We start from the raw sequence: 25,952 nt of genomic DNA, 5'->3' as shown, positions 1-25,952 counted from the left end.
GATGCCCATCAGCCGTACCTAGTATCAATACCCGTTGTTGGCGGTCCATCATTCATTGACGGAAAGGATTTGTCCATCGTGATGAGGGGACGGCGCTACGTAGCCACTAATCGCCGACCTCCCCTGTCGTTGTTGCCGTGGCCTTTGTCACTCCAAATGCGAGACAAACACACGCATGCACACGCACACACAAAATGTCTTGACGCGACAAAATACGTACTACGTACTGCTTCAGCTCAAACAAATTCGTGCCAGCTCGAGGCTGCCTATTCCCATTAGTTGTGTGTGTCTCTCTCTCTTTGCTTACGTATATGTCCACCGCCGTCCTGACCGCCTCCAACATACCTAGTAATGCCTTGCTAGCTAAAGAAAACAACTTCCAACGCTCAAGATGGGCTATACAAACGCAATGCCTGCTTACGTAAGGCTCGCTTCCCTCCTCAGGGACGGCGAGCATCAACAGGTGGATGAATAGCGGTCCCCCCTCCCCAGCTCAGCAGTCAAGGAGACCATTCCCGCTCCCGCTCCCGTACCCATGCAATTTCGAGGCGCCATATAAACAATTATATACCGTTGTTGGCCAAGACTACAGCCTCACCTCCCTGAGAATCTGGTCTGCCATGTTCTTGTACTGCCATGTGTTGCCCGTCAGGCGCTTGAACTGGATGCCGTGAAGTGACAGCAACGGCACCTTGACGATGAAGATCTCGAACTCCATCACCATGCTACCACCCAGATCGCTCTGCACCTGCGTGCTAGTCTCTCCCGGGGCCCGCCTAGGCGCCCCGTTACGACGAGGGATGCTATCCACAGACGTCTCCGAGTTGGAGTAGCTGCGTTCTCGATCCGACCGACCGGGTGTGCGAGGCGTCGGAGGAGGACGATCGCGGTCCGCATCCCGCAGCTCCTCCCGGTCTCGATCCTCCCCTCTCATGAGCCCGCCGAAGCTGAAACGACGGCGATGGCCGGGCGTCTGAGCCGCGGGGCTGCCGGGCGGGTCCTGTACCTTGTTCAGGTCGATGCTTGGTGCGTGCCTGCAGCTGAAGCCGCCCTTGATCTCCGTGTATTCCACGTTGAGCTGCTTGAGCACGCGCTTGATGTCGGCGCGGATTGCGGGCACCGATTTGCCCGATGTCGTCGACACGCTAAACAAGCCCTTGAGGAACACGGGCTTGGCCAGGTCCGAGCTATCCAGCCTTTCCGTTGAAACTCCGCTCTGCTCCTGATCCACGTCCGTCTCCTCGGGGACATCCGCTTCGTGGCCGCCTTCGCGTCGGAGACGGCGACGCTGAATACTCTCGCGGCGTGCGTGGCCAAGCGACTTGGCCCTCATGTTCATGGATCTAGAGTGAGCATGACCCCGCTGTGCCATCCCAGGGTTCTCGTTGGACACCGACTGGTCAGAGCCGCTTGTCACCGGGGGGTCCTTGACGATGCGACCGGTGTCGCGAACGCGCCTGACGTCAGCAGAGTTGACGCTTGTCGATCGGCCGAGGCCTGACTTTCGGGACTCTCGGGGACCGCCGGAAGTAGCAGGGGGACTGAGCAGTTCGCTATGCTGAGGTTGGCTCCCGGCAGAGCGCAACGCGGGCGTAGACTGGTCATCGCGGCTCTGCCTACCCCGGCGAATGCTGAAGCTCTTCTTTGGCGTTGTGGGTGCGCCTTCAGCAGGAGAGTGAACCTGCACCATGGGCGGATGTGATCGATCCTTTTCGAGACGCTCCGGGTCCCTGCGCTTGCGAGTGCTGAACCGGCGAAGCAAGCCAGCAGCGGTGCCCTCCTTCTTCTGCAGCTGCTCGACCTTGGTCTCCGGCGCAGGCGGTGGCGGCGGGTGGCTCTGCTTGGCCGCTGCGTCTGGAGCATCATCCTCGCCGTGCGTGCGAGCCCGCGGCCTCGTGCGTCCGCCCGTAGGCTTCTCGCCAGGCATCTCGTAACCTCCGGGGTTCGTGTGAGCCGCCTGCGGAGGTGCCAGCTCCGGCATCACCTCGACCTTGTCCCGCTCGCGCTCGCGCTCTCGCTCTCTTTCCCGTTCCTTCTCCCGGGACGCGGTCTGAGGCGACTCGATCCTTTCTCGGTCTTGTTTCTCCCTGACCAGGTAGTAGATGGAGAGGAGAGGGCTGAAAGCGTACAGAGGATCAGAGCCAAGTTGTAGAGCCTCAGAGCTCGGGCCAGTGAGCGTGTCCCGGCTAGTGCCAGAGTTTCTGCGCTTGTAGAAGTCGAACCCAAAGCCGCGCCGCTTCTCTCCCTCCCTATTAGGTGGCGGAAGTTCCTTTTCTCGTTGATACATCCTAACAGCATGTTGATACTCTTCTGACTCGATGATCTTGACAAGCTGGGTTTTGATGGACTCTGGGGAACCAAAGTTGAAACCTTGCATGGCATGGATGACTTCAGAGTCGAGCGGCTGAGACAGAGGCTCGCGTGCGGGCAGGTAATTGTCGGGCGGGCCATTGAAGCCTTTGGTCATCCACGGGTGGCACATCACCTCTTGCATGGTGGCGCGCTGCTTCGGGTCGGTGACTAGCATCCGCGACATGAGATGCTTGCATTCTGGGCGGGCGTTAGAAAATGACACCGCAGCCGTTTAGAGCCTGGGGAGGCGAGTGGGAACGTACCACTGGAGAGCCAGCTCGGGTAGTCGACAAGGCCCTTTTTGATTTTGGCATGTAGCGCCGGCATGCTCTGGTCGTCGAATGGCACCTTACCACAGACGAGGACATACAGAACAATGCCAAAGCTCCAGACGTCGACCTCTGGTCCCGTGTAGGCCCGCGCCTGCAAAAGCTCTGGGGCAGCGAAATACAAGCTGCCACAGAACGTTTTGAGGTGGCTGCGGGGCGCGAATAGGTTGCTCAGGCCGAAGTCAATGATCTTAATGTCGCCCGTCTTGCTTATGAGAATGTTCTCGATTTTGAGGTCGCGATGGACAATGCTGTTGCGGTGGCAATAATCGAGAGCGCTCGCAATCTGGCGACTGAACTTGCGGGCTTGCTTCTCCTTGAGCTTGCCATGCGAAATGATGTAGTCGAGCATCTGGCCACCGTTGACGTATTCAAAAAGCATGTACCAATGGTAGTTTGTCCGCACCACATCCCGCATGCCGCAAATGTGGGGGTGGTTGAGGAGGGTGACGATGGCGGCCTCGCGAGCCGTTCGGATCTCTTTGGACTGGTCAGCTCGCTCCTTATCGGCGCGACTCTGGTGGCCATCATCGGTGGAGCCGCGAGGAACGATCTTGCAAGCGACCTGCGGGAAGAGCCACACAAGGCATGTCAGTTCAGTCGGAGATAGAAAAGGGGGGGGGATCGGTCAAAACGCATGGGCCTAGGGGCGATTACGAACCTGTTCACTCCCGTCCTCCTTGCGGGCGAGCTTCACTTTGCCCATGCTGCCAGCGCCGATGGTCTTGCCCAGGATCCACTTGCCCGACTGGGTTGGGATAGTGGTGCGCGATCTCGTCTGCTTGGCAGCGGCAGGCGGCTGCTGGTGATGATGAGGCGCGTCGGCATGGCCGTGGGCGGCGGTGGCGGCATGGGAAGGAGCCGAGGACGTCCCATTGCTGGGGACGGCAGAGGGAGGCATCTCGGGCTGGGCGTGGGGGTGGTGATGGCGGCTGTTGGAGCGCGAGCTGCTGCGGCGATGTGGCTGTCGGGAGGAAGATGAGGATGTCGACTCGGCGCCCCGAGAAGGGGGCGGTAGGCGGTCGCGATCGCGGTCACGGTCGCGGTCTCGGTCTCGGTCGCGGTCTCGGTCTCGGTCGCGGCTCGAGGTGCGCTTGGAGTAGGACGCTGTAGCTGCTAGGCTGGTCGTCTCTTGGTCATTTTGGGGGAGAATGTCCTGAATTGGGCGGGTGGAGGACGAGGTGCGGCGGTGGTGGTGGTGGTGGTGGTGACTGCGCGCCGAGAGCGACGAGGATTGGTTGTGGTGGGAGGAGGGACTGCGGTGATGATGGTTGGACGAGGGGGAGGGCGGCGGGTGGTGATGGCCAGTGCCTGACCCAGCGCCGGAACCCGCACCAGCGGCGACAGCTGCGGCTGCGGCGCCCGCTGAGGCCGCTGGAGGCGGGCGCGATGATCGAGCCGAGTAGGATCGGCCCAGGGGCTGCGGTGCGCGCGACGACGACGACGCCGACGACGACTGCGGAGGGGTCGCGTAGGCGTAGTCGGGCCCTGCTGCTGCCATGGCCGTCATGTCGGACAAAGAGATGGATGGCGGAAGCAAAGGGGGAGCGCAAGGGACAGCGTGAGGTCGGCGGGAACGAAGCCAAAGCAATTACTTCAACAGCGGCGGCGACGGCGAGGCCCAGCCCAGCCCAGCCCAATGGGCGACGTGGGTGCGTGCGTGCGTGCGGCGGCGGGCTCGTCCACCTCGCACCGACAGGCGAGCACGCGGAAGCAGGGGCCGACGACGGGCTGCTGGAGCTGGCTTGGTACGTAGGTAGGTACTAATAACTTAGGTAGGTTGTTCCTGATGGTCTGGTCCGGAATCTGCCAGTCGCAGGTACTAAACCTGGTATTTGCGCGGCGCGGGCGCGGCGGCGGCGGCGGCAGCTCGTGCTCGTTCGCTGGAGGCGGCCCAGCCGTTGCCTGGGCGGGTGTCGATCCTCGTTCTCGCTGCCCACTATAAATTATCGGCGCCCGAGGGGGTGGGTAGGCGGCCGCGGCAGGCTTGGGCGAGAGCAGGCAGGCGCTGGGCGGAGTGGGCGTTGCGTGCGGCAATGGATGGTGGCGGCGGCCAATGGGTGCATGCGCATGCGCTCGACGGCACGAGGGTTGGGGATGGAGATGGAGAGAGGAGAAAGGAGGAGGAAGAGGAGGAAAGGGAGAAGATGGCAACGGCGAGAGTTTGCGTCGAGATGGGCACGCGGCACAGGAGATGCACGGAAGTTACTGCTACTGCTGATGCTGCTGGGCAAAGAAAGGCAAGGCAGTTAGCTGGCAAGGTTGGGTCTCCTGAGTTAAGCTGCCGCAGTAGTATGGATCCCGTCACTAGTGGGATGTACAGGGGGACCACTGACGGTGCTACATTACGGCGAGGCAAGTCGCGGCCCGCAGCAGGGCAGACAGCCCGAGTGGACGGGATCGGTGACGCCAGCGCAGCGTGATCCATGTACGATGGAAGTACTCCGTACCTACATAATAAACCTTACACGACGGAGACGCAGCGCAGCGCAGTGCAGTGAACGCAGCGCAGCGGGAGCCCACGCAGGGAGCGAGCGACTGGAACATGGAAGCCAAGCGACCGGCCACCGCGGCAACCCGTTTTTTGCTTCTTCCGGGGGTGGTGCTGCTCACCGTCACTCTGGGCCAACAACGCCGCGCCTGTCCCTGTCTGTGTGGAATCCAAGGTTTTTTGCCTGCGGCCCTATCCTAATAGTAATGCCCACCTGGCGGCTGGGTGCCGAGCGAGCGACCGAGCGAGCCATCCATCACTGCTCTGCTCTGGTCGAGGCCGTGACACTTGGCCGAGATCAGCTTGCGATGCTCCGATTTAGCGCCTCGGTTGGCGCCAGCGGGCCCACCACCACCGAGCATGGAGCCTGGCGCTGCCAGCACCGGCTTCAGCGATTGAGGTGATGACGGGAGCTGCATCAATCCAGGCGGTGCCTTGGTATAGATAGGTCTCATCACTTTGCGAGCGCGTTGCAGTCCCCAACGAACCCGCCGCGAACGACGTAAGATACTTCGGTGGGTTCGTCCTGTGCCTTTTATATTACCACCTACTAGCCACCTCGCCTGTCCTTGCTCTCAGCTACCTCCACCTTCATCAGCGTATCCCCATGGAGACGTCAATGGACCCGTCGTCATCTCCCGTCAAGCCTCAGCCTCCTGGGCAGCAGCGCGACCCCCCTGGCGTCGGCGGCATCCCACGGATTTCAAATCGCAGCAAGCGCCCGCCTGCCTGGGCTCCTGTGGCACCCAGCGCCGCAGAGGCCCACTGCCGACCCGGCAACGGGCAGGCAGGCTCGTTTCACTGGGTGCGCAACGGAACCAGGCTTGTGACTGCCTGGTATCGACGAGGTGGCAGGCAGCCAAAACGTGCGCGCTGGGCCACGGAAAAGGAGGGGAGCCCGGGGGGGCGTGGGAGAGGGGCCGTTTTTGGTGTGCTGGAAACGGACCAAGCCAACAGCCAACCCGCCTTGGCCAACCTTGCGCCTACGCACGAAATACGTACAACGTACGGAATATGACGCAGAGTATATTTCGTACTGTATGCAGTGATAACCACGGCGTAACTACTTCGTAGGTACGTTATGAGATACGAAGTCAGTCTTCTCCTAGGTATATATATAGCAGCTGAGTCGCTTAGATTTACCGCCCCTCGCGAGGCCCATACTGGGCATCAGCGCACCTGATCGAGACGAAATGCGATTCGGCGGCCGCAGCGCATGGGGCATCTGGATATGCGCTGCTCGATCGTTCGTATCGTCGTCCCAGATATCAGGCCCCTCCGTCTTAGTCCGTAACGGTTGCCCAAACACGATGTGCGCGCCCCTCCGCCACTGGCCCCCGCCACGCATGGGTGGATGGCATTACTATCAACGAGATGGGCCTGCATGGAGCAGGCCGGGCAGGCACTTGCGCAACAACAAATCCCTCTGCCCAGTTGGGCCGGCCACACACAGCCTTGGGCATGAAATGTACGTACCCCGACTGTCGTTGCGCCGTGCCAACGCCGGTCCAGCGAAATAGGTAGGTACTGGATATATGGGTGCGTCATTCGTGGATTCGCGTTGGGTTTCATGCTTACGCCTCGCGTATCTGCCAGATGGTGTAGGATGTTAACGAGCATGGAGAGCACGCGAGCAAGCAGGTTATGGTCTGTGCCGCAGAACAAGACGACACAAGAGAATAACAATACACGGTACGTACGACTTATGAATATGATGAGATTAGTACTGCTAACTCCTTCGGCTAGCGACCACAATCTGGCCAGGACATCTGCTCTCAGGCGCAACGTAAAGTGCTTCTAAGTATAGTAGCCATGCCTATCGCTCTTCGGAAGTTAACTGAAAACGAAACATCATGGTGAGACTACTACTAACTCCCTCGGCTAGTGACCACAATCTAGCCACGGCGTCCGCAGTCGGGCGCAACTTCAAGTATGCTAGCAAGTGTAGTGGCTATGCCTATCGCTTTTCGTAAGTTAATTGAAAATGAAAAATCATGGTGAGATTATTGCTAACTCCTTCGGTCAGCGACTACAATCTAGCTAGGACGTCCGCCACCAGACGCAACGCAAAGTGCTATCAAGTATAGTAGCTATGCCCGTCGCTCTTAGTAAATTAATTGAAAACGAAAAACCATCTATGCAGAGCGTATGACTACTTAAGACCAGGGAGCCCGTCCCTGTTAAGCCGTTAGTGTATTCTAACATCAATCAACACTTGTCTGCCTTTTCATTTATGACCTAGGATCCAGCGCGCAGAGCACAATGCCATCCACAAACAAGCTCATCATCCTCTTCGGCTGCTACTCTATGGCCCTTGCCTCTCCGAACACGAAAAACTGCGGCCCGCCATCCGGGAAAGGTCTCGATTACGATGTACTTCCTAACCTTAATGGGCCGAGATTGAGTTCGGGGTATGTCTCGCTTCATAGCATTCTTGTGACAGAGCGCACTAAGATCGCTGACGACGCTTCTTTTCTTTTTGTGATAGCAATGCTCTGCCGACTTGAACGAATGCATCCCTGCCTACAACAATGACGGATACCACGTCGGCGAGCCATGGTATGGTACTAAGCCCTGCACTGCCGAGGACCCGGTATGTACACAAGCTCTCTAATTCACTGTTCCTTCTGGGCTAACAGCCGGATGTAGTGCACTAGCAATGGCGATTGGTGCTGGAGTACAAGCGGCCGCGTCGACGCGACGTGCAGGTGGACCCGGGACGGAACGCGAACGTATCTCGAGGACCCATCCATAGCGCGGACGGTAAGGGAGTAAGGCTCTCCTAATCTCGCGGCTTTGGGGAGCGGTTAGGGGAGATGTCGTTTGACGCGGTCCTAGAGTTGCAGAGCTTGTTTTCGTGTATGTGCGAGTACTACCTACGAGCCCGGGGAGGTTTTAGAGAGTGGGTGGGTAACTGTTTTGTGTGTCGGTGAGGGTTATCGTCGGGCAAGATGATTTCTTGATTTCTAAGACTAGGATAGCGGTTTATTGCTCTATCTTATTGCGAAAGCTATCTTATTGGCGTGGGTATTTTTGCCGCCATATCTCTCGTGGCCGCCATATCTCTCGTGGCCGCCATAACTCTCGTGGCCGCCGCGAGTCTCGTGCATGCGCGACTGCCTAGCTGCCTGGCTGCGACTGCCTTGCCTCGCGACCTTCTTATTTGAATGAAGATATTGCTCGGTTCTATTGCAATCGATTGGCGTAAGTAGTAAGCTCGTAAGCCGTAGACCGTACTCGTGACCGTAGACTGTTCGAACCGTGCCTATGACTCGTCTTTCGTCGTATTATGCCGCGCCGTATTATATTGCTGCGTGGCTCTTGCTTGCTGGTGCTTACCCCCGCGCCTCGTATAGAGTCTTTCCTTTATTGATTACAAAATTACATTACTAGCACGGAAAAAAAGTCCTTCTCAAATCTGCACAACACGATGAGCGTTGCTAGGCACCTGGCCTTTGCGCAGCGTTGAACTTGGTCAAGCTCAAGGAACAGACTTCCGCCTCCACGAAATACTGATGGAGTAGTAACCGCGCCAATGACGCCTAGAGCTTACTCCACTCGATCGTCCAAGTCACACTTGTCCATCACAAACAGAGAGGGGCGCAGCAAGCCAGCTTCGTCACAGCTTTGAGATGCTGCGACCTGTCGCGCACATGCGCCGAGACCTGGGTCACGTCATGCTGAGGATGGCAATCAGGTACAGCAATGCAACGAAACTGTTACTCTAACCTGAAATAAACGGCTGGCCCGTAGCGCCCCGCCGCCCTGCGTCGAGCCTTCATTGTGCCCCCCTTCTGCCCACCCGGGGATGGGCTTTATCGATAAGACCCACCACCAGACTTCTGTCCCTGCTGGTCTCAAGTTCTCAACACTGCCATGACCGCGTCCATCGCCTACTACTCCATGCTGTAAGTGTGCATCTGCCTTCAACAATCGACCGGTCGCCACCACTCCTGCCCGCACGACGTTGCGCACCGGGAGCCTGGGCAGCGATGCCCTGATCACGTGGATCTCATGTCCTACAAACGCTCGCGATCCACGTTCGAAACAGACAGCAACCATGCGCCGTACGCGCTCTTCGGCACGCCCCTACCCGACGAGGCCGATTCTCGCGACGATGGCGCGTACCTGCCTCTGTGGAAGCAGGAGGTAAGGGACGAGAGGGGCCGAAAGCGATTACATGGTGCCTTTACCGGAGGCTGGAGCGCAGGCTACTTCAACACCGTCGGCTCCAAAGAAGGCTGGACCCCGTCCACCTTTGTATCAAGTCGGAGCAGCCGCAACAGGGATGGCCCGGCCTCGAAGCAGCAGCGCGCTGAGGACTTCATGGACGAGGAGGACCTAGCCGATGTCGCCGAGTCGCAGCAGATCGAGACATCTCAGGCGTTTGCAGGACTGGGCTCGACCTCCCAGGGCGAGGGCCGTCCCGGCGGCCTCATGGGCTTGTTCAAGGCGGAGGGCGACACCATGGGGCTGCAGCTGCTGCGCCGTATGGGCTGGAAAGATGGCCAGGGCGTTGGTCCCAAGGTGCGGCGAAGGGCTCGACTCGATGTCGGCAAGCCATCCTCAGGACACCAAGCAGAGACGCATCTTTTCGCCCCGGATAATGCGCCGATGATACAGTTTGTGCGCAAAACCGATCGCATGGGTCTCGGACACGGGGGGCAGCCGGACCTCCAAAGCTTCAGGCAAAAGCTTGACGCAGACAACCACGGACACGACGACGACGATGACGACGACAAGCTCGGTAACGGGCCGCGGCATTCGCTGCTCGAGCCAAAGAAACCAAAATCAAAATCGTCGCGGGGTGCATTCGGCGTGGGTGTTCTCAACGATACCGGCTCCGACGAGGAGGATCCGTACGATATTGGACCCAAGATCAAATACAACCGGATTATCGGAGGCGACAAAAAGAAGAAGAAGAAGGCGTCAGCTTTAGCCAACCCGTCGCTCGACAAGGCACCCAAATTTGTCCCAAGGACAGCCAGAACGGCTGATGGCCTCAGACGATGCCACGACGGTCGACTGCCGCTTCCAGGATACGTTTTGGCCAAGGTCACCGAAGACTTAGCTGCCTTGTTCTCCGAGTACGCCCCGCCGGCGGTCCCATCCGGCTGGACATCAGCCAAGGATCCAACAGCGAGATCAAATTCTTCCAACTACTTGTCAGCAGCGGATGCCGCTAAAGCCTCGGCGCTGGGCCCTCGTGAACGAGCGGCGTTGCTCGGAGAGAAGGCATTGCCAGGGAAGTCGGTCTTCGACTTCATCTCGGCGACGGCCCGAGACAAGCTCGCCGCCGCATCAGGCAAGGCCGACCTCCCACCAGCTCGAGGCGAGATCCCTGCCGAGGTAGGCATGTCCGATGAGGAGAAGCGGAAAGCCCTTTGGGACCGGGCACCCAAGGTGGATCGCGCCACGGCGACGGCAGCGCTCGCCCGGAGCGCGGGCGGGCCCTACGCCGACGATGAGGCAAAACGCACGCGATATCGCCGGTACCTGGAGAATCAAGCAAACCCCGAGCTTTCACCGCCAGACAGGCGCAACGGCGTGTCCGATGACGACTTCTTGCGAGAAATGAATGAGTTCTACAATTGTGCGAGAATATTCAAGCCAATGACCGGCTTCATGGCATCGCGCTTCACAACGTCCAAGACGGTCCTGAACCCATCGTCTGCAGCGCAGGACCAGAGAGAAATGTTGGCCAAGCCGGAGCCCAAGGTCGCCGACCCGGCCGAGGAAGCGGCCAGGGTGGGCATGTTTGGAGACATGACGCGGAGCGTCGCCGACTTCTACCCTACTCGACTCCTGTGCAAGCGCTTCAACGTCAAGGCGCCGGCGCATTCGCGCCCTGACCACGAGCCCGAAGCGAACCGCCCGAGGAGCAGCACGACGACGAGCTGGCCAACGCCCGCTCAGCCGGAGGGGGAGTCTCCGGACACGGGGCCGGCGTCGGCATCTGTGCCCGTGGGCGCCGCCGCCGCGTTACTGCCCGAGCCGGGACAGACGGAGAGCAACGCGGCCGAAGCAGAGGCGGCGGCAAAGCAGCAGGGCAAGGCCACGGAGATAGATCCGGAGAGGAACGAAGCGATCGAGGGGAAGGCGGCCAATGAGGAGGTCCTACATGCCATCTTCGGGGATAGCGACAGCGAATGATACCAAATACACGCGAACTCGTCCAATGGATCGGGAGTCAGTTTTGACTTTGTTGTGTGCGTCGTGGTATTGTGACCGTTGCTATGTATGTGTTATTCCCACCTCGGCGCAGCCAAAGCGACAAGCCCTCTCTCTCTCCAAGCTACAACCAAGATAGGTCGGTAGATTGCCAATCTCAAACTAATCACGGATGACAAAAGTTCTGCAACGACAAAACACAGCAAGACTACATCCGACGCGCAGCGCGGCGCAGGAGGCTTCTCCAACGGCCCTCGCAGGAAGACAACAAACTTAGTTAGCAAGTGAACCCAGACCGAAACTGCTTGCGCCCGGTGCTCTGTCCCTTGCATGCACATTGTTCATGCATGTCATGCTGGATGCATGCACGACATCGCATCCATCCATCCATCCATCGGTGCTTTTTGCAGACAGGTCGGGGAAGTAGTAGTAGTAAGTTACTAACTTGGGTGTCGACCTCGGCGCTTACCACACGGGGGCGCGCGGGGGCCGGGGGGAGGGGGGTTGATTGTCGTGCAAGTACGGAAGTGAGCGAGCAAGCGAGGTGACGACGACGACGACGGGTAGGGAGGGAGGGAGGGATGGATGGATGGATGGATGATGCGGGCGGCTGAGAGGAGGAGGAGGAGGAGGACCAGGAGGAGAGGGGCAAGGCAGGCAGGCAGCCGGAAAGAAAGAAGGCGTTGCAGCTAGACCGCGCCCTCCGCGCTTCCGCGTGCCCTCCACCACCACCACCTCCACCACCTTGACGTTCGGGAATCGGAACTCTGGAAGATCTTATTTATTACTTGGCACGCCTGGACACCGCTTTGGAGCCTCGGACCTTTTTGGCCCTTCCTTCATTGGTTGCGTGCGTCTTACTGCCTGTGAGCTCACTGTCCTCTACTCCTCTTTCTCTCTCGTGCTGGACTTTTGTCCGTCTTACACATTCATCAATCTGCCACGCCACGATGGCCGACGAGCGACACTTGTCGGTGGCTTGCCACGACACAAGTCAGCCCGCGGAGGGCCATGGGCGCAGCAGCGGACAAGCGGGAGCCGTATTCCCGCGTCTCATCGATGCCACGTACGAGGACCTCGCAGATGGGCTCAAGAGGGGCCTTTTCACAAGCGTAGAGCTGGTCGAGGCAAGTACATCGCAGTGACTGCCAGCAGAGCCGTGAAAGCGAAAAACAGAGAGGGACTCAAGCCTGACGCTGCGGTGACTAGACGTACCTGGCGCGCATCAAGCAGGTCAACGATGAGCTGCACTGCGTGACGGAGGTCAACCCGGATGCTCGCGAGATTGCTGCCGAACTTGACAGGGAGAGAGCTGCCGGAAAGAGCCGAGGGTAGTGGAAGTGTTGCGCCCCCCCCCCCGTCTCATGATGGATTATGCTTACATGTGCGACATGAGTGTAGGCCGCTCCACGGCATCCCCATGCTCGTCAAGAACAACATTGGGACAGCTGACGATATGAATACCACGGGTGAGCATTTACCCCCGAGGCAACGAAGACGACGACGGGCTGTGGGCTCTCCTTGGCCCTTGCTAATAAGCTTTCACAAGCCGGGTCGTGGATCCTCTACGGAGCCAAGGTTCCCCGCGATGCCGGTGTCGTCACCAAGCTGCGCGCATCCGGGGTGGTCATCCTTGGCAAGACCAACATGTGCCAATGGGCCGGGTACCGCTGCAAGAAGCCCAGCAGCGGGTGGTCTGCGCACGGCGGGCAGACGTTTGCCCCTTACTACGAGTCTCAGGAGCCCTGCGGCAGCTCCGGCGGCAGCGCCGTGGCCGTGGACCTGGGCCTTGCGTTTGCCGCGTTGGGCACGGAGACGGACGGTTCGGTCGTGTGGCCGGCGCAGAGGAGCGGCGTGGTCGGGATCAAGCCGACCGTCGGCATGACGTCGCGCGACATGGTGGTGCCCATATCAGAGCGCATGGATACCGTTGGGACGATTGCGCACACGGTTCGGGATGCCGCATACGCGCTGCAGGCCATCACCGGGCCGGATCCCCACGATGGCTATACGACGCTTATCCCGACGATACCAGACTTTGTGGCGGCGTGCAAGGAGGACGCGCTGCGCGGGTCCAGGATAGGGGTCCCTTGGAACGTCATCGAGGCGCAAAACGAGGACAAGAGATGGGATGTTGAGATCGGCGGATTCAAGCAGGCTCTCGAAGTCCTCGAAAAGAACGGAGCCACCGTCATCGAGGTCGAGTTCAGCGCCAAGATGGACGAGCTCCGAGAGGCCGAGTACACAGTCATGGGAGCCGACTTCATGTCCAGTCTCGCCCTGTACTTTGCGGAGCTCAGCGTCAACCCGAGCGGCGTCCGCACGCTCGCCGAGCTGCGAGACCTCACGCAGAGGCACCCCAAGGAGGGCTTCCCGGGGAAGAATACGGCGCACTGGGACGACGTGCTGGCGCAGGGCTGGGACAACAGCGACGCGCGCTTCGCGCCGGCGTGCGAGCGGCTCCTCGAGCTGGGCGGGCCGCAGGGCCTGCTCGGGGCGCTGGACCGGCACGACCTCACGGCGGTGGCGATGCCGACGACGCTCGCGGCGGAGTGGACGGCCGTGGTCGGCGCGCCCATGGTGTCGGTGCCGATGGGCCATTACCCGGCCGATGCCGAGGTGGTGTGGCTGGATAACGACGACGACGACGACGAAGCCGAAGACGGAGGCGGCAGCGGTGGCGGGGGAGGCGGCGGCAGCAGCAGGAGCAGGAGCATGGTCGATACGGCGCCGGGCGTGCCGTACGGCCTGAGCTTCCTGGGGCGGCTGTGCTCGGACGCGGACCTGGTGGGGTTGGCGTACGCGTTTGAGCGGCAGACGAGGGTTCGCGAGCGGCCGGTGAGGCGGTGGGCGATGGCGGACGTGGAGGTGCGATGTTCGCGGTGAGACATGGTACTGTAGGTACTCAATAGCAGCCATTGATTGTTAGGTATTCAACTTGCGTCGTGGGTAGCCCATCGCCGCTTCTGCTCTTGCTCTCGAACGGCACACAGGCGAGAGAGGGCTGCTGCAGGCGACATGCGCCGCTGCTGCGTGGTGTTGGGCTGTTGTTGGCTCGAATGCATGTTTCTTCCCCTGGATATGCGCGTGCCAACATCAGGCTCTCATCACCTGTGCGTGCATGCATGCCAAGGTGGAAAGGCCGCTCGCTGGGGTCGGTGGCGTCCAGCAGTGCAGTGCCTGCCCGTGGTAACACAGGTACTGCACGAGGTACAACCAACCCGGGCATTGCACATTGAACTTCTTGAGCCCCCTCTGTAACTACTAGCCACCGCCCACGGATGGCAGTGGAGGCGCCGCCGCCCCAGGGTCGGCCCAACCCCCAAGCCCACCTCAACTGCACTGAGTCTCTACCCGCTTCCCAGCAGTCCACCCGCCCACCACCGCTGCGACCGCCTGCACATCGTACCTAGGTACGTAGACGGGACGTAAGGCTGTCTGTCAATGGGTGCGCGAGCGCCCGCAAACTCCCAGCCGCCTGCCGCCCTCCCGCTGTTCGTGGAGGCTCGCCCGTCCGGGCCCCACCCCGGCGGCTGCGCTCCCCCCGTAGGTGGTAATTTGGGCTGGGCTCTTGGGGGGGGCCATGGTTCCATAGGTTGGATTGGCAACCTCAGCACCACTGATGGTGGAAGTTGGGTCACACCCGACCCAACCTCGCCAGCCAAGCCAGCAAGCAACAAGCACCAAGCCTTGGGCCTCCTCCCTACTAACGAACAGGGATTAATTGCTTTCCAGTCAAAACTCACCACCACGTCCATCCCATCTATTTGCCCCCCGTCCGCCAGCCAACAACGTCCATCGTTCATCGTCCTGTCATCCATCCATCGTCAGTCGCCCGTTACACACATGTCGCGACGCTGATCCAGTCCGCCTGCCCGCCTGCCTGCCTGCCGACCCGCAGCACAGCACAGCACAGCACAGCACAAGCTCGCCACGTACCGCGCGACCGACCGACCGACTGCAGCGTGCCGCTTGCCACACCCCATGGTGCCACGAATACCGCTGCTGTGATCACCCGCCCAGACGTCACTTGACACCCTCACCGAGTCGGGTCGCCCGTTTCGCTAGGCCGCTTTCCCCCCGTCGCCGCCGCCGTTGTCGCCGCCGCCGCCGCCGCCGCCATCGCCCTCCCAAACGGCGGCCTCTTCAATTCCACATCCGCCTGCCCTCGCCGGACCGCGGCGCCAGAGACCCGCGAGCCATCCGCCGCATTGTCCGGGACGCAGGAAGCCAGCGTCTCCCCCCGTCCGGAGCAGCAGCAGCAGCAGGTTGCCGAGCCGCCGCCGCCGCCGCCGCCGTCACAGCGCATCGAGAACCTCCGTCACCGCCGTCGCGACATCTCGGACTGCTGCGGGCACGACGTCGACGCCGACGCCGACCACGAGCGCGAGCAATCGCCGCCGCCCCAGTATCCCGCCTCCGAGGCGTCTTCTTCCTCCCGGCCCCCGCCCTTTTCGTCGCTCTTTGCCCCCCTTCACGACGCTGCTGCCGCCGCCGCCTCTTCTTCCGCCGCAGCAAAGTTCGCCGCGACCGCGACCGCAGAAGCCAGTGCGTCCGCCCCGGCCTACAGCTACGCTGCCCCCTGCCCCGAGTCCGAGCCCTTCGACCCGGACCAGGCCGCCGCGAGAGCCTTCTGCGACCCCGTCGCCGAGACCAAGAGCGTCCTCCCGCGGGACACAAAGGGAGAGTCCAGTCGCAAGGACGACGACGCAGAGCCGCCGCCGGCGTATTCGGAGGGCGATAGTCCTCTCCACTCGTTTTCGTTCGTCATGTCTGCCGCCGGAGGAGCTGCGAGTATCATTACTCAGGTGCAGCAGGGCGGGCCGCCCATCAATGCCATTGGAGGTACGATTATCCATCCCTTTGCCAATCAATATTCCTGCTGACAGCGCTGCAGATGTCGGTGCCGATGAGACCATTGCAATGGACCTGAGGTAGGTCACATGTACAGCAGAAGATTTGCCAGTCTGACATTTATTTTTCGCAGGGGAACCAGGTTTGTCCTCTCGAGGGACGAGCTACTGACGCTGCCCGAGTTCGTGCTGCTCTCGCTGTTCCCGAATGGGCTCTTCCCGGAAGGACATATGAACGGCTTCTCCGAGAATGACGCTGTTCAGGTCGACGTACGTATGAGCCATCCTGCTTGCCCAAACGTGCCGCTGACAAGCCGTCTAGTACGACCCGGCGTCGCTGCAGTACATGCTCGACTTCTTTCGCAACGTCGCCCAGTCCATTCCCTCCGAGTCGTCGCCTAGCACGTCGCAGGACGGCGATGCAATGGATTCGTTGGGGTCCCGGGACGACTCCGCCAAACGCGCAGGCATCATCGTGTTGCGCGAGGACCTCGATTTCTATGCGATTCCGCCAAGCGCTGACATCAGCCAGCCTGGCATGATTGAAGTGAAGCGGGCAGCCGCCAAGGCCCTGCAGCAGCAAGACGGAATCTTTTCGGGCCTGAAGCGCAGCGACGAGCCTGGCACCACAGAAGCGCATCTTATTGAGATGCTGACGGCTGGGTGAGCATCTCCGTCTCTGGCTTCAAAGGAATAATGGCTGACACGACGTGTAATAGAGGTTTCAACCACGACGACAGATGGGGTCACCGCGCTGGTGAGCCCAACAAGGCTGTCATTTGCAGCCTGGCGCTCGCGCGCCTGCGAAGCGACATTCGCGGCAACGACATGGGCACCAGCGCCGTCGGCATGGCCCAGAAGCTGCTGCTCTTCTGGCGGAAGCCCGCCCGTCGGTGCTGGTGGGAGGGCATTGAGCTGGACAACGTCGACGGCGTCGACGGCAAGCTCAAGGTCTGGATCCGGCGGGTGTGGACGCTCGAGATGAGCGTCATCGGGCTGCGATAGTGGCTGCGCTGTGGCTACCTATGATCCCACCACTGCTCTTTTCCGTCACGGAGCGGGTTGTCACAACAAGACGCGAGGCTTTCTAACCGTGGAAGCATGCACATGAAAGATGCATTTGATTGTCCTGGCAGGCGTCTCATCAGGTTACGAACGGGGCTTTGGTGCCCGTTTTCCTCTTTTCCCTCTTTTTTTTTCCTTGTTTCGTCCTTCCCTGTTCTCATCCGCATCCTGTTGTTGCATGCCCCTGTACCGATCGACGTTGATGGAAAACGGACGGGGCGATGCCCCTGGCTTCGATAATTCCCTTTTGCCGTTACATACCCCCCGAAACTACATAGTACAAATCCCATAGGTACCCTCGAGTGTGCATTCTGGTTCTACCCCGGCTGTCCGTGATTACCCACGTTGTTTCCTCCCCGACTGTTGCCCGACGAGGGGCCGCGTTTCGTTTCGCTCGTGCCGGCGGTGCGTGTCAGTCAGTCAGTGGGGGCAGCCGGTGACACTGCGTGCTAATAATAAGGCGTGGGAACCCTTGGTCTTCGCTTTGTGAAGTCGGCCCCCCGGCCGCACTGCGTACGTATACCAAGGTAATTTGGCGGCTGAAGGGGGAGTATCAGCACGGGGCCGGTTGCGCACACGACACAGGGACGGGCGTCATGGGCACGTCCGCCAAATCAAACCCCCTTGGCCGCTCTGCGCCACCCGTTCAAGACATCAAACGCTGGGAGGCAACTACACCACAACGAGGCACGCTCTACAGACACAAAGCACCTTTATCAAATCTGTGCATTACCAATAGAGTAGTAGTAGTAGTTAACGTTCGTTCAATTAATAACTAACGTAGTGTTTGGGTGGTAGTGCTGCTGCTTTACAAAAGCAGCGTACGGAAAGGGGGGGCTACTACATCGAGTAATAGTACTAGTTGTATAGGTAGTACGCACTGCGCAAACAAGATAGTAGTGGTACGCACTGCGCCAACATAAAAAGACTAAAAAAAACCATGAAAAAGAGGTTCCTGCTTTCCGTGCAATATCCCTGCTTTCCCAGGGACACTATCATAGAGATATTGCGTGTAGGAAAGAAAAGAAAAGAAAAGAAGGGGAAACCAAAAAAAAATAGAGGATTTCCAGGAGAAAGCCAAAAAGATAAAAAAGGGGGAAGGGGGCAAGTGGGGGGACAATCCCAAAGAAAGAAAAACGCGGGTTCTCTGTCCTCCCTACTCTTCATCGACTTCGACTTCTTCGGGGCTCTTGTGGCCCGGCGGCGCGTCCTTCTTGTCGGCGTGGTTGTGGCCCGCGTCGTGGTGCTCGTGGTCTTTGGGAGGGTTGTCGTGGCCGGCGTCTTGGTGTGCGTTGTTGGAGCCGTGGCCGGAGTCGTGAGCGTGGTTGGAGCCGTGGCCGGTGTCGTGCCCGGTAGCAGCGTTATGAGCATTGTCCTGGGCATTGGCGGCGTGGTGCCCGGCCATGGCACCGCGAGCGGCGTCTTGCTGGTGCTGGTGTTGGTTTTGGTGTTGATCGTGGTTCTGGTTCTGGTTCTGATTGTTGCTGTTGGTGTTCATGTTGTTGCCGTCAGCCCCGGGGCAGAAGCAGTCCTTGCACGTATCGACACTAAATTGGATGTTGGAAAAGACGCCGTCGTCGGAGCAGGTGCCGCCCTTGAGGCACTGCTTCGCGTGGCGGCCCTTGCACTGGGGCTTCCTGCGCTTCTCGTTCTGCTTCTTCTTGTCCTTTTGCTTCTGCTTCTTCTGGTTCTTGTTCTTGTTCTGGTCTTTCTTGTTGCCACCCTTGTGCTGTTCCTGCTTGTTGCCGCCCTCGTCATGATGTGCCTGCTTGTTCTGCGCCTTGTCCTTGTGCTGCTCTTGCTTGTTGCCGCTCTTGTGCTGTGCCTGCTTCTTCGTTTCTCCCCCCGTATGGCCCCTGTTGCTGGTATGCCCTGCCCCGCCACCACCACGCCGAGAACCACCCGCCCGTGCGAATCCACGGCCGGCGGCGCCGAAAGCACCGCCGAAGCCGCCGCCTCCACGGCCGCCACCTCCCCTCCGGCGCTCGAGTTGGTTGAGGCTCGCATGGGCGAGATCGACGGCGCCCGCACCAGCATCGTGCCGCCTAGTATGGTGGGGGGACTCTGTTGTTGTTGACGTCGTCGTTGTAGCCGTGTCAACGTGACCGCGGGAATCGCCACCATCACCGCCGCTGTGTTCTGTCCCGTGTCGAAAACCAGTGGCTCCTAGATATCTGTAACAGCCGATTCTGCGGCACGATGTTACTCTCCGGCGCTCAAGGCCGTTGAGGCTCTGACGGGCGGGATCAAGCGCGCCCGCACCAACGCCACGGGACCCCAGCCTCATGGCCTCGTTGCCGTTTGGCTTGGAGTTGTCGGCAGGGGGCTTCCCGGAAACAACGTCAGGGCCCGTCTTTGGGGTGTATAGAGCGACGGCCCCGAGGGCGCTCGCTATGGCGAGGGCGAGCTGCGAGACGCGCATGGCGGCAGTATATGGCAAGGAACGATGTACACAAGGGGTTCGTGACAAGGTGGATGATGATGATGGTGGTGGTGGTGATGATTGATAGTTGATGCAGCTGGATATGCCCACAGAGGCTGGTTTGGTTAGGGAAACCTGAAGGAGAGAAGAGAGAGAAACAGGTTTATATGCCGGTTGCCAACACAAGAGGAGAGATGTAATGCAGCATTGCGAGAACGCAACTGAACATGGTCAGAGCCAACGATTCTCTAACGCAACATCTAACTCTTAACGTTTTGAAAAGTCTTCTATGTGATCATGAGCCAGCATGATTTTCAGAATTTTTTTCTTCCGCTTTGATTCGGTGCCCGAGCGCCCATGATCGGGTTGCGTGGTTGCGTAGGGAGGCGAACGGGTATAGAAACATGAGCTACACATGGGGCGCTTTTTCACGGGTTTCAGGCGTCTTCTTACTTGAAATAAACGTAACACCCCCTCGCCTCCCTTCAGTCATTTGACTGCGGGCCACGACGCGGGTACGGGCGTGCTTGAAACGGATACACCTACAAGTTTACATGCGTACTATGAGGGCGACTTGGGCCCTTGTGCGGCCCGCGCAAACAGACGATGACGCGTATAAGGGGCTGCTCGGGCCAGCCCGACGTCGCTGCAGATGAGACGAGAAAGCATACAGAGCGGTGGCACGGACGGCCAAGACGGCAGTCGTGAGCCTGCCCATGCATGCCCTTTGACCGCGTGGTGCTGTTGGTGGGCGTAGCGGCAACCATGTTGGGTAATATCTACGGCTTCGTAGAAATGCAGTGCGTCATTATGGTCCCGTTGCCGATATCCCATTCTAGAGATTTGCGAGTCGACGACTCGAGTTTGACCGTGAAGAGCGTCAAAGCGTCTCTTCGCTCTCAAGCTTCTCCTCGGGGATGTAGATCGGGAGGGGGGAGGAAGCGGATGCCGGGGTGATGCGCCCGCGGACTCAATATTGGCTGGGTGGGCGGCTGATGAGAGAGCGGCGTCAGCTCGTGATAGTGCGGGGCAGTCGTCTGGACTCTGGAGTAGTGGACAGGACACCCTTGCTCTCACATCCAGCTTCCGTGGATACGCGGTGAGATGATGCGCACGACGCTGTAGGTATGTAGCAGGGCAATTCTCGCGTGCCCCTCCGCAGCGGGTTTTTCTCGCGTGGCGGAAGCCGGCAGGGCGGCATGGGGGCCCAGCAGGGCGGGTCTGCAGGAGGGAATGCCCTACTAACTGTATGGTAGTTAAGGTGATTACCTTTGTTTGTAGCAGCAGCAGCAGGAGGGTACCTTGCGCAACGCATCGCACAGTCACAATTACAGGTACCAAAAATGATAAATCCGAATAGGTACCTTAGTACAGCAGGTATCCAATGCTAGTTTGGTCGACTAGCGACTTTGCAAGCGCCAACAAACTCCAAAAGTCGATCGAGTTCCCACTGCCCAAGTCGCTGGCGGCTGAGCCCTCGGCCTTCGGTCGGTCCCCTGGGCGGCGGCGGCGAGGGGCAGGAGCGAACGAGGCTAGTAGTCGAACCTTGGCAAGTTCACAGCTGGACCCCTCCTTCCCACAAGAGCGAAAAGGCTCTTTCTTCGCCAGCCGGGAAAGCCACCAAAAAAGCCACCAGGAGAAGACTCATGCCCCGCTCGCCATGGAGTATAAGCCAGTCCGCCGTACCGTAATAAGGTAGCGTCCCAGTCTTTTTTCACGAGCCCGTCATACCTCTTTGAGCTTCTCGCCTCTCGTCCAGGCACCGTAGGGCTCTCTCTCTCTTTTCTTATACTCCTGCTTTATTCCTATTTTTTGGATGTCGTGTGTGTGCTTCTCGTTGGTATCGAGTATCGAATTAAGCCGGTGGTGACCAGCGGACCTCTCACACCGACAAGGTGCAACCGCCCTCTCTCAAGTCTGTCTAAAGGAGGTTTCATCACGTAGCGTCATCGATTCGCAATGGCTCTGCGCTCTCTCCTCGTCGCCCTCGCCGCCGCCGCCGCCGTGGCCGATGCTGCCGCCAAGGTCGTCGTTCCCCGAGCCGACGACGGCTGCCCCAACACGCTCAAGGTATCCTACGAGCCGCCCGTCGCCGCCAAGGGCTGGCAATACCGTCTCGCCGCCCACGGCTTCAAGAAGCCCCGCAGCATCGCCTTCGACAAGGGCGGCGCCCTCCTCCTCGTCGACTCGGGCGTGGGCGTCTTCCGCCTCACCATCGATCAGGATCAGGGCGAGACATGCGTCGTGACGAGCCAGCCCAAGAAGATCATCAGCAGTGCCGAGGTAAGTCTCACAAGTCGATACAACACTATGCTAGACCCCATGTGCCACCACCTGCGGCAGTGAGACAGCCCGCAAACCCCCAAGGCACCGTCGACTTACACGGGACCGCAGCTGAACCATGGCCTCGCCCTCTCCGATGACGGCAAGACGCTCTATGCCTCGTCTTCGTCCAAGGTCTACGCTTGGGCCTACGACGCCAAGGCCGGCACTGTGGGCGACTCTAACCGCACCATCATCGCCAATATGTCGTCCACGGACAAGACGACCCGCACCCTGCTCATGTCCCAGAAGAAACCGGGCATGCTCGTCGTCTCGCGTGGAACCGTCGACGACGAAGACTCCCTGGCCCGCGATAAGTCGAGTGGACACGCCCAGCTCCGTGCCTTTGACGTGTCGCGACTCGGGGACAAGGACGCCCCCTATGCGTTCATGGACGGCGTCTTGCTTGGCTGGGGATTGAGAAACTCGGTCGGCGTCGCCGAGGACCCGTCCAAGGGCGGCATCTGGTCCGTCGAAAACTCCATCGACGAGGTCACCCGCAATGGCGAGGACATCCACCAGGACAACCCCGGCGAGGAGCTCAACTACCACGGCCGCCTCAACGACAGCTCCACGGCCAAGGATCAGGGCGGCAACTACGGCTTCCCGCGGTGCTACGCCATCTGGAACACGACCAACTTTCCCAACCTCGGCTCCCTCAAGACGGCAGACCAATTCCCCGGCCCCGATGACGCCAAGACATTGTCCGACGACCAGTGCAAAAAGGACTACGTGGCCCCGCGATTAGCTTTCCAGGCACATACTGCACCCCTGGATGTCAAGTTCAACCAGGATGGGTCCAAGGCGTTCATCTCGTTCCACGGCAGCTGTAAGCGCCCCCTCTGCACTTCGCCCACGGGCGGCCGCGTTGCTTGACTAACATCTGTCCAGGGAACCGCAAGAACCCCACTGGCTATCGTATTGCCTCGGTCGCGTTCAACAAGGATACGGGCGAGCCCACGGCTGCGCACGACAGCATGACGGCGGCCGTCGATGTGCTCACGACTCCGGACCTGGCCAATTGCCCCGACGGCTGCTTCCGGCCCGTCGGCCTCGCCTGGGACTCCAAAGGCAGGCTTTGGGTCTCGAGCGACAGCACCGGCGAGATTTTCATCCTCAACCAGAACGGCACCACCGACGATGGAGGTAACAGTGTCGGCTCTCGGTCTCTCGTGGCGGACAAGGCCGCTACCTGGGCCGTCATCTTGGCGGCCGTCGTCGCGGGCCTGTTCCTGGCGTAATGATGACATGACTCGTGGAACTAAAAGAAAAAGGGGTGTGATTTTTTTGACAGAAAATTCATGATGATTTTATGACCGCTCTCAATGTACGGCCTAAGAGGGACACCTGGGGCGCTTTTGGGAAGATTGTCTAGCTTAAAGAGTAACAACAGCCCCCTGTGACATGGAAGACAAAACAAAGATTGCGCTTTTACATGTTCATTACTCTTCAGACGCGTCTAGCTGGTTGTGTCCCCCTCCCCTGAATTGCATCCGTCTCAGTTGGAATGATAGAGCAAGCCCTGAGCGATGCAGCCTGGCCAAGAGCCAAGGTTGCCAACGAGAGCTTGTCTCTGCCGCCTCATCTTGGCCTCCAAACGCCTCGCAACTACACCGTGTTTGAGCAGCGAACCATTCGCTGCTGCTTCGGCCCCTTGTAGATCCATGGCTTCTGCTTCACCATCGCGTCTGCACTCCATGACGTCCCGCTCCGGCGCGGGGGCTTCATTCCTCGATGGACTTGACGCACTCCCACTCGCCGCGGAGGTTCTCCTTCCACAGGGTGACCTTGTTGTCGGCGCCGCTGACGGCCAGGACGTTGCCGCTGAGGGACCAGCTGACGCGCCAGACGGCGGCGTCGAAGTTGAGGACCTTGCAGTCCCAGTGGCCGGGGGAGGCGGGGTCCGAGGTCCAGATGCGGACCGTCTTGTCCTGGGAGGCGGAGGCGATGTACGACTTTTGGAGGACGGTGGGGGACCAGGCGACGTCGCGGACCCAGTCGGCGTGGCCAGCGAGGGGCTCGCGCTCCTGTTTGTACGACTGGGAGGCGGGGTCGAAGGCCCAGATCTTGACGAGGTTGTCGGAGCCGCCGGTGACGAAGCGGCGGTTGCCGGCGAGGGCAGCGGCGGCAGCGGCGGGGCCGCCTCCGACGGGGGCACTGCTGACGATGCTGCCGGGGGAGGTGGCGGGGGCCCACGAGACCGAGTTGACGCCGAGGCCGTGGGCGGGGAGGGTGACGTGGTCGACGGCGTTGTCCTTGAACTCGAGGACGCTGACGGAGCCATCGGACGAGGCGCAGGCGAGGAGGCAGCCGGCCTCGTGCGGGGACCAGGCGACGATGTTGACCGACGCCTTGTGCAGGGGGAAGTCGTAGATGCGCTGCCACGCTGCGCCGCCACCGCCGGGAGCGCCAGCACCAGCGCCAGCAGCACCACCAACACCGCCGACGCCGCCGGCCTGATGAGGACCGCCGCTGCCGCTGGCCTGCTCCTTCCAGATGAAGACCTTGCCGTCGTAGCCCGCCGAGGCGAGGATGTTGCCGTACTTGGGGTGCGCCCAGGCGACGCACCAGACTGCGCCCTCGTGTCTATAAAGAGAGAAACAACAACGGTCAGACCCCTTGTCCGTTGGCGTCACCGTATCCGTGGGGGACAGTATTCAGGGGAAGGGCGGGAGGAATGGAAAACCCACCCTTTGAGCGTTTCTATCAACCGTTGCGTCTCGCCCTCGATTTCAAAGATTTTGATGGTGCGGTCGCTCGAGCAGGTGGCGAGTTTCCGGCCGTAGTAGTCGAGGACTGCATCGTGCTGTTGCGTACAAGTAACAAAGTCAGCCATGGGCGCGCTTCCTTCCGAGTGCCCGTTGGAACCGCGACGGCGCCGACGGGAGCTCTTTGTCGGCTCCCTTCCTGCGGGCGTCGGGCGGTCGGTCGGGCGGTCGACGTGGAGAAACGTACAATCATGTCATCGTGACCCGAGTTCGTAATGACTTGCGTCGCCTGGAGTTTGTGTCTGTCAGCACGGTTATGCTTGCTGGGGCGCGCACGCAACGACGCGAAGGCGCGAGAGAGGGGGGGGGTTCGCTGCTCGTGCCGTACGTACCATCTTGGGGGGAGGAAGCGGTGCACCAAGAAGCGACGCTGTGAGGAAGTCGTTTACGTGGAAAGAAAAAGAGAGAGCAATGAATTGGCAATTACAAGGGTACGGGGGAGAAGGGGAGGGAGGGAGGTAGAGCAGGCCAGGATAATGGTGAGCTTGGGAAGGAGCTTGCTAGCAGCTGGCGTCTGCAGTGACCAGATCCCCTGTATCGCTTGGTGACAGCTGGCGACGGTTGAGCTGCACGTGACGTCGCGCCCCTCGACCCCACCACCACCCGCTACCACGAAGTAGATGCAACGCCCCTCCTCTGCTTTCACGGTCTAGGGGCCCTATACTAGTAGTATAGTATTATCCATGCATATTTCGGCTTGTGACTTTCCATAGGCTGTATGCTTGTTGGGTACGAATGTACGTCTGGAGGATCCTGTTGGTCGTGGCCCCTCGGTTGCGACCGCAGACCGGCTACTAACATAGTATTTCCCCATGTGCGGATACAAGTAATCGATCTTGGGGCCAACGAGTGCTGGGTAGGATAGCACGCCGATAGAATCCCACCGTCACGTTAGTAGAGGCGAGCGAACAGTTGTATAATCGCAAAGATCCGTGACTAGGATTCTGGTGAACCGGCGATGGCGTCATATGCTTCGCTTTACAGACAGAAGAGCTCATGCAGGGTAGCCACGAAACTCTTGGCCGCGGGCGTTGGCAAGCTAAGGCTAATAGAACACCGCCCCCGTGCCCTTTTCTTCATTCGAAAGGAGCAGCTTGGATGATAGAAGAGGTAAACAGGATTAAGTAGTATGTTGGGCTACTAAGCAGTTGTTCGATGTCTTATAAGCGAGGAACCTGA

At 59.9% G+C, this 25,952-nt stretch overlaps 8 protein-coding genes across 9 annotated transcripts; 5 read left to right on the top strand and 3 right to left on the bottom strand.

The window, feature by feature from the left end:
* Positions 1-229: 229 nt before the first annotated feature.
* Positions 230-4,712, bottom strand: KIN2 (Non-specific serine/threonine protein kinase). Its single transcript, XM_047985662.1, has 3 exons — positions 3,343-4,712; positions 2,616-3,246; positions 230-2,550 (listed from the first exon to the last, which is right to left on the bottom strand). The coding sequence occupies exons 1-3, from the start codon at positions 4,189-4,191 to the stop codon at positions 587-589; spliced, it is 3,444 nt and encodes a 1,147-aa protein (XP_047841639.1). The 5' UTR covers positions 4,192-4,712; the 3' UTR covers positions 230-586.
* Positions 4,713-5,609: 897 nt separating this feature from the next.
* Positions 5,610-6,640, top strand: JDV02_004444 (uncharacterized protein). The gene has a single exon (XM_047985661.1). It carries the CDS (start codon positions 5,780-5,782, stop codon positions 6,188-6,190), a length of 411 nt encoding a protein of 136 aa, XP_047841638.1. The 5' UTR covers positions 5,610-5,779; the 3' UTR covers positions 6,191-6,640.
* A 2,413-nt stretch (positions 6,641-9,053) lies between these two features.
* JDV02_004443 (uncharacterized protein) lies at positions 9,054-11,653 on the top strand. Its single transcript, XM_047985660.1, has 2 exons — positions 9,054-11,410; positions 11,526-11,653. Exon 1 carries the CDS (start codon positions 9,187-9,189, stop codon positions 11,323-11,325), a length of 2,139 nt encoding a protein of 712 aa, XP_047841637.1. The 5' UTR covers positions 9,054-9,186; the 3' UTR covers positions 11,326-11,410; positions 11,526-11,653.
* Positions 11,654-12,069: 416 nt separating this feature from the next.
* Positions 12,070-14,320, top strand: JDV02_004442 (Amidase). 2 transcript variants are annotated; one of them, XM_047985658.1, is made up of 4 exons: positions 12,070-12,470; positions 12,553-12,674; positions 12,745-12,812; positions 12,893-14,320. In XM_047985658.1, the coding sequence occupies exons 1-4, from the start codon at positions 12,294-12,296 to the stop codon at positions 14,227-14,229; spliced, it is 1,704 nt and encodes a 567-aa protein (XP_047841635.1). In that variant the 5' UTR covers positions 12,070-12,293; the 3' UTR covers positions 14,230-14,320. The 2 variants fall into 2 exon arrangements, with proteins under 2 accessions (XP_047841635.1, XP_047841636.1); XM_047985659.1 differs by having other exon boundaries at positions 12,070-12,812.
* Positions 14,321-14,787: 467 nt separating this feature from the next.
* JDV02_004441 (uncharacterized protein) lies at positions 14,788-17,201 on the top strand (the record flags this gene model as incomplete). Its single annotated transcript, XM_047985657.1, has 6 exons — positions 14,788-14,791; positions 15,412-16,188; positions 16,241-16,277; positions 16,331-16,466; positions 16,519-16,859; positions 16,916-17,201. The coding sequence occupies 6 exons, from the start codon at positions 14,788-14,790 to the stop codon at positions 17,199-17,201; spliced, it is 1,581 nt and encodes a 526-aa protein (XP_047841634.1).
* Positions 17,202-18,328: 1,127 nt separating this feature from the next.
* Positions 18,329-19,907, bottom strand: JDV02_004440 (uncharacterized protein). Its single transcript, XM_047985656.1, has one exon. The coding sequence runs from the start codon at positions 19,681-19,683 to the stop codon at positions 18,418-18,420; it is 1,266 nt and encodes a 421-aa protein (XP_047841633.1). The 5' UTR covers positions 19,684-19,907; the 3' UTR covers positions 18,329-18,417.
* A 1,209-nt stretch (positions 19,908-21,116) lies between these two features.
* JDV02_004439 (uncharacterized protein) lies at positions 21,117-23,434 on the top strand. Its single transcript, XM_047985655.1, has 3 exons — positions 21,117-21,966; positions 22,078-22,834; positions 22,897-23,434. The coding sequence occupies exons 1-3, from the start codon at positions 21,643-21,645 to the stop codon at positions 23,244-23,246; spliced, it is 1,431 nt and encodes a 476-aa protein (XP_047841632.1). The 5' UTR covers positions 21,117-21,642; the 3' UTR covers positions 23,247-23,434.
* Positions 23,297-25,281, bottom strand: SEC13 (GTPase-activating protein S13). The gene is made up of 4 exons (XM_047985654.1): positions 25,106-25,281; positions 24,961-25,002; positions 24,696-24,811; positions 23,297-24,591 (listed from the first exon to the last, which is right to left on the bottom strand). The coding sequence occupies exons 1-4, from the start codon at positions 25,106-25,108 to the stop codon at positions 23,730-23,732; spliced, it is 1,023 nt and encodes a 340-aa protein (XP_047841631.1). The 5' UTR covers positions 25,109-25,281; the 3' UTR covers positions 23,297-23,729.
* Positions 25,282-25,952: the final 671 nt, after the last annotated feature.

Source organism: Purpureocillium takamizusanense, chromosome 3, assembly GCF_022605165.1.
Source record: "Purpureocillium takamizusanense chromosome 3, complete sequence".
Taxonomy (NCBI): Eukaryota; Fungi; Ascomycota; class Sordariomycetes; order Hypocreales; family Ophiocordycipitaceae; genus Purpureocillium; species Purpureocillium takamizusanense.
Note: the sequence above shows the minus strand (reverse complement) of the source record. Positions and strands in the feature narration are given on the sequence as shown.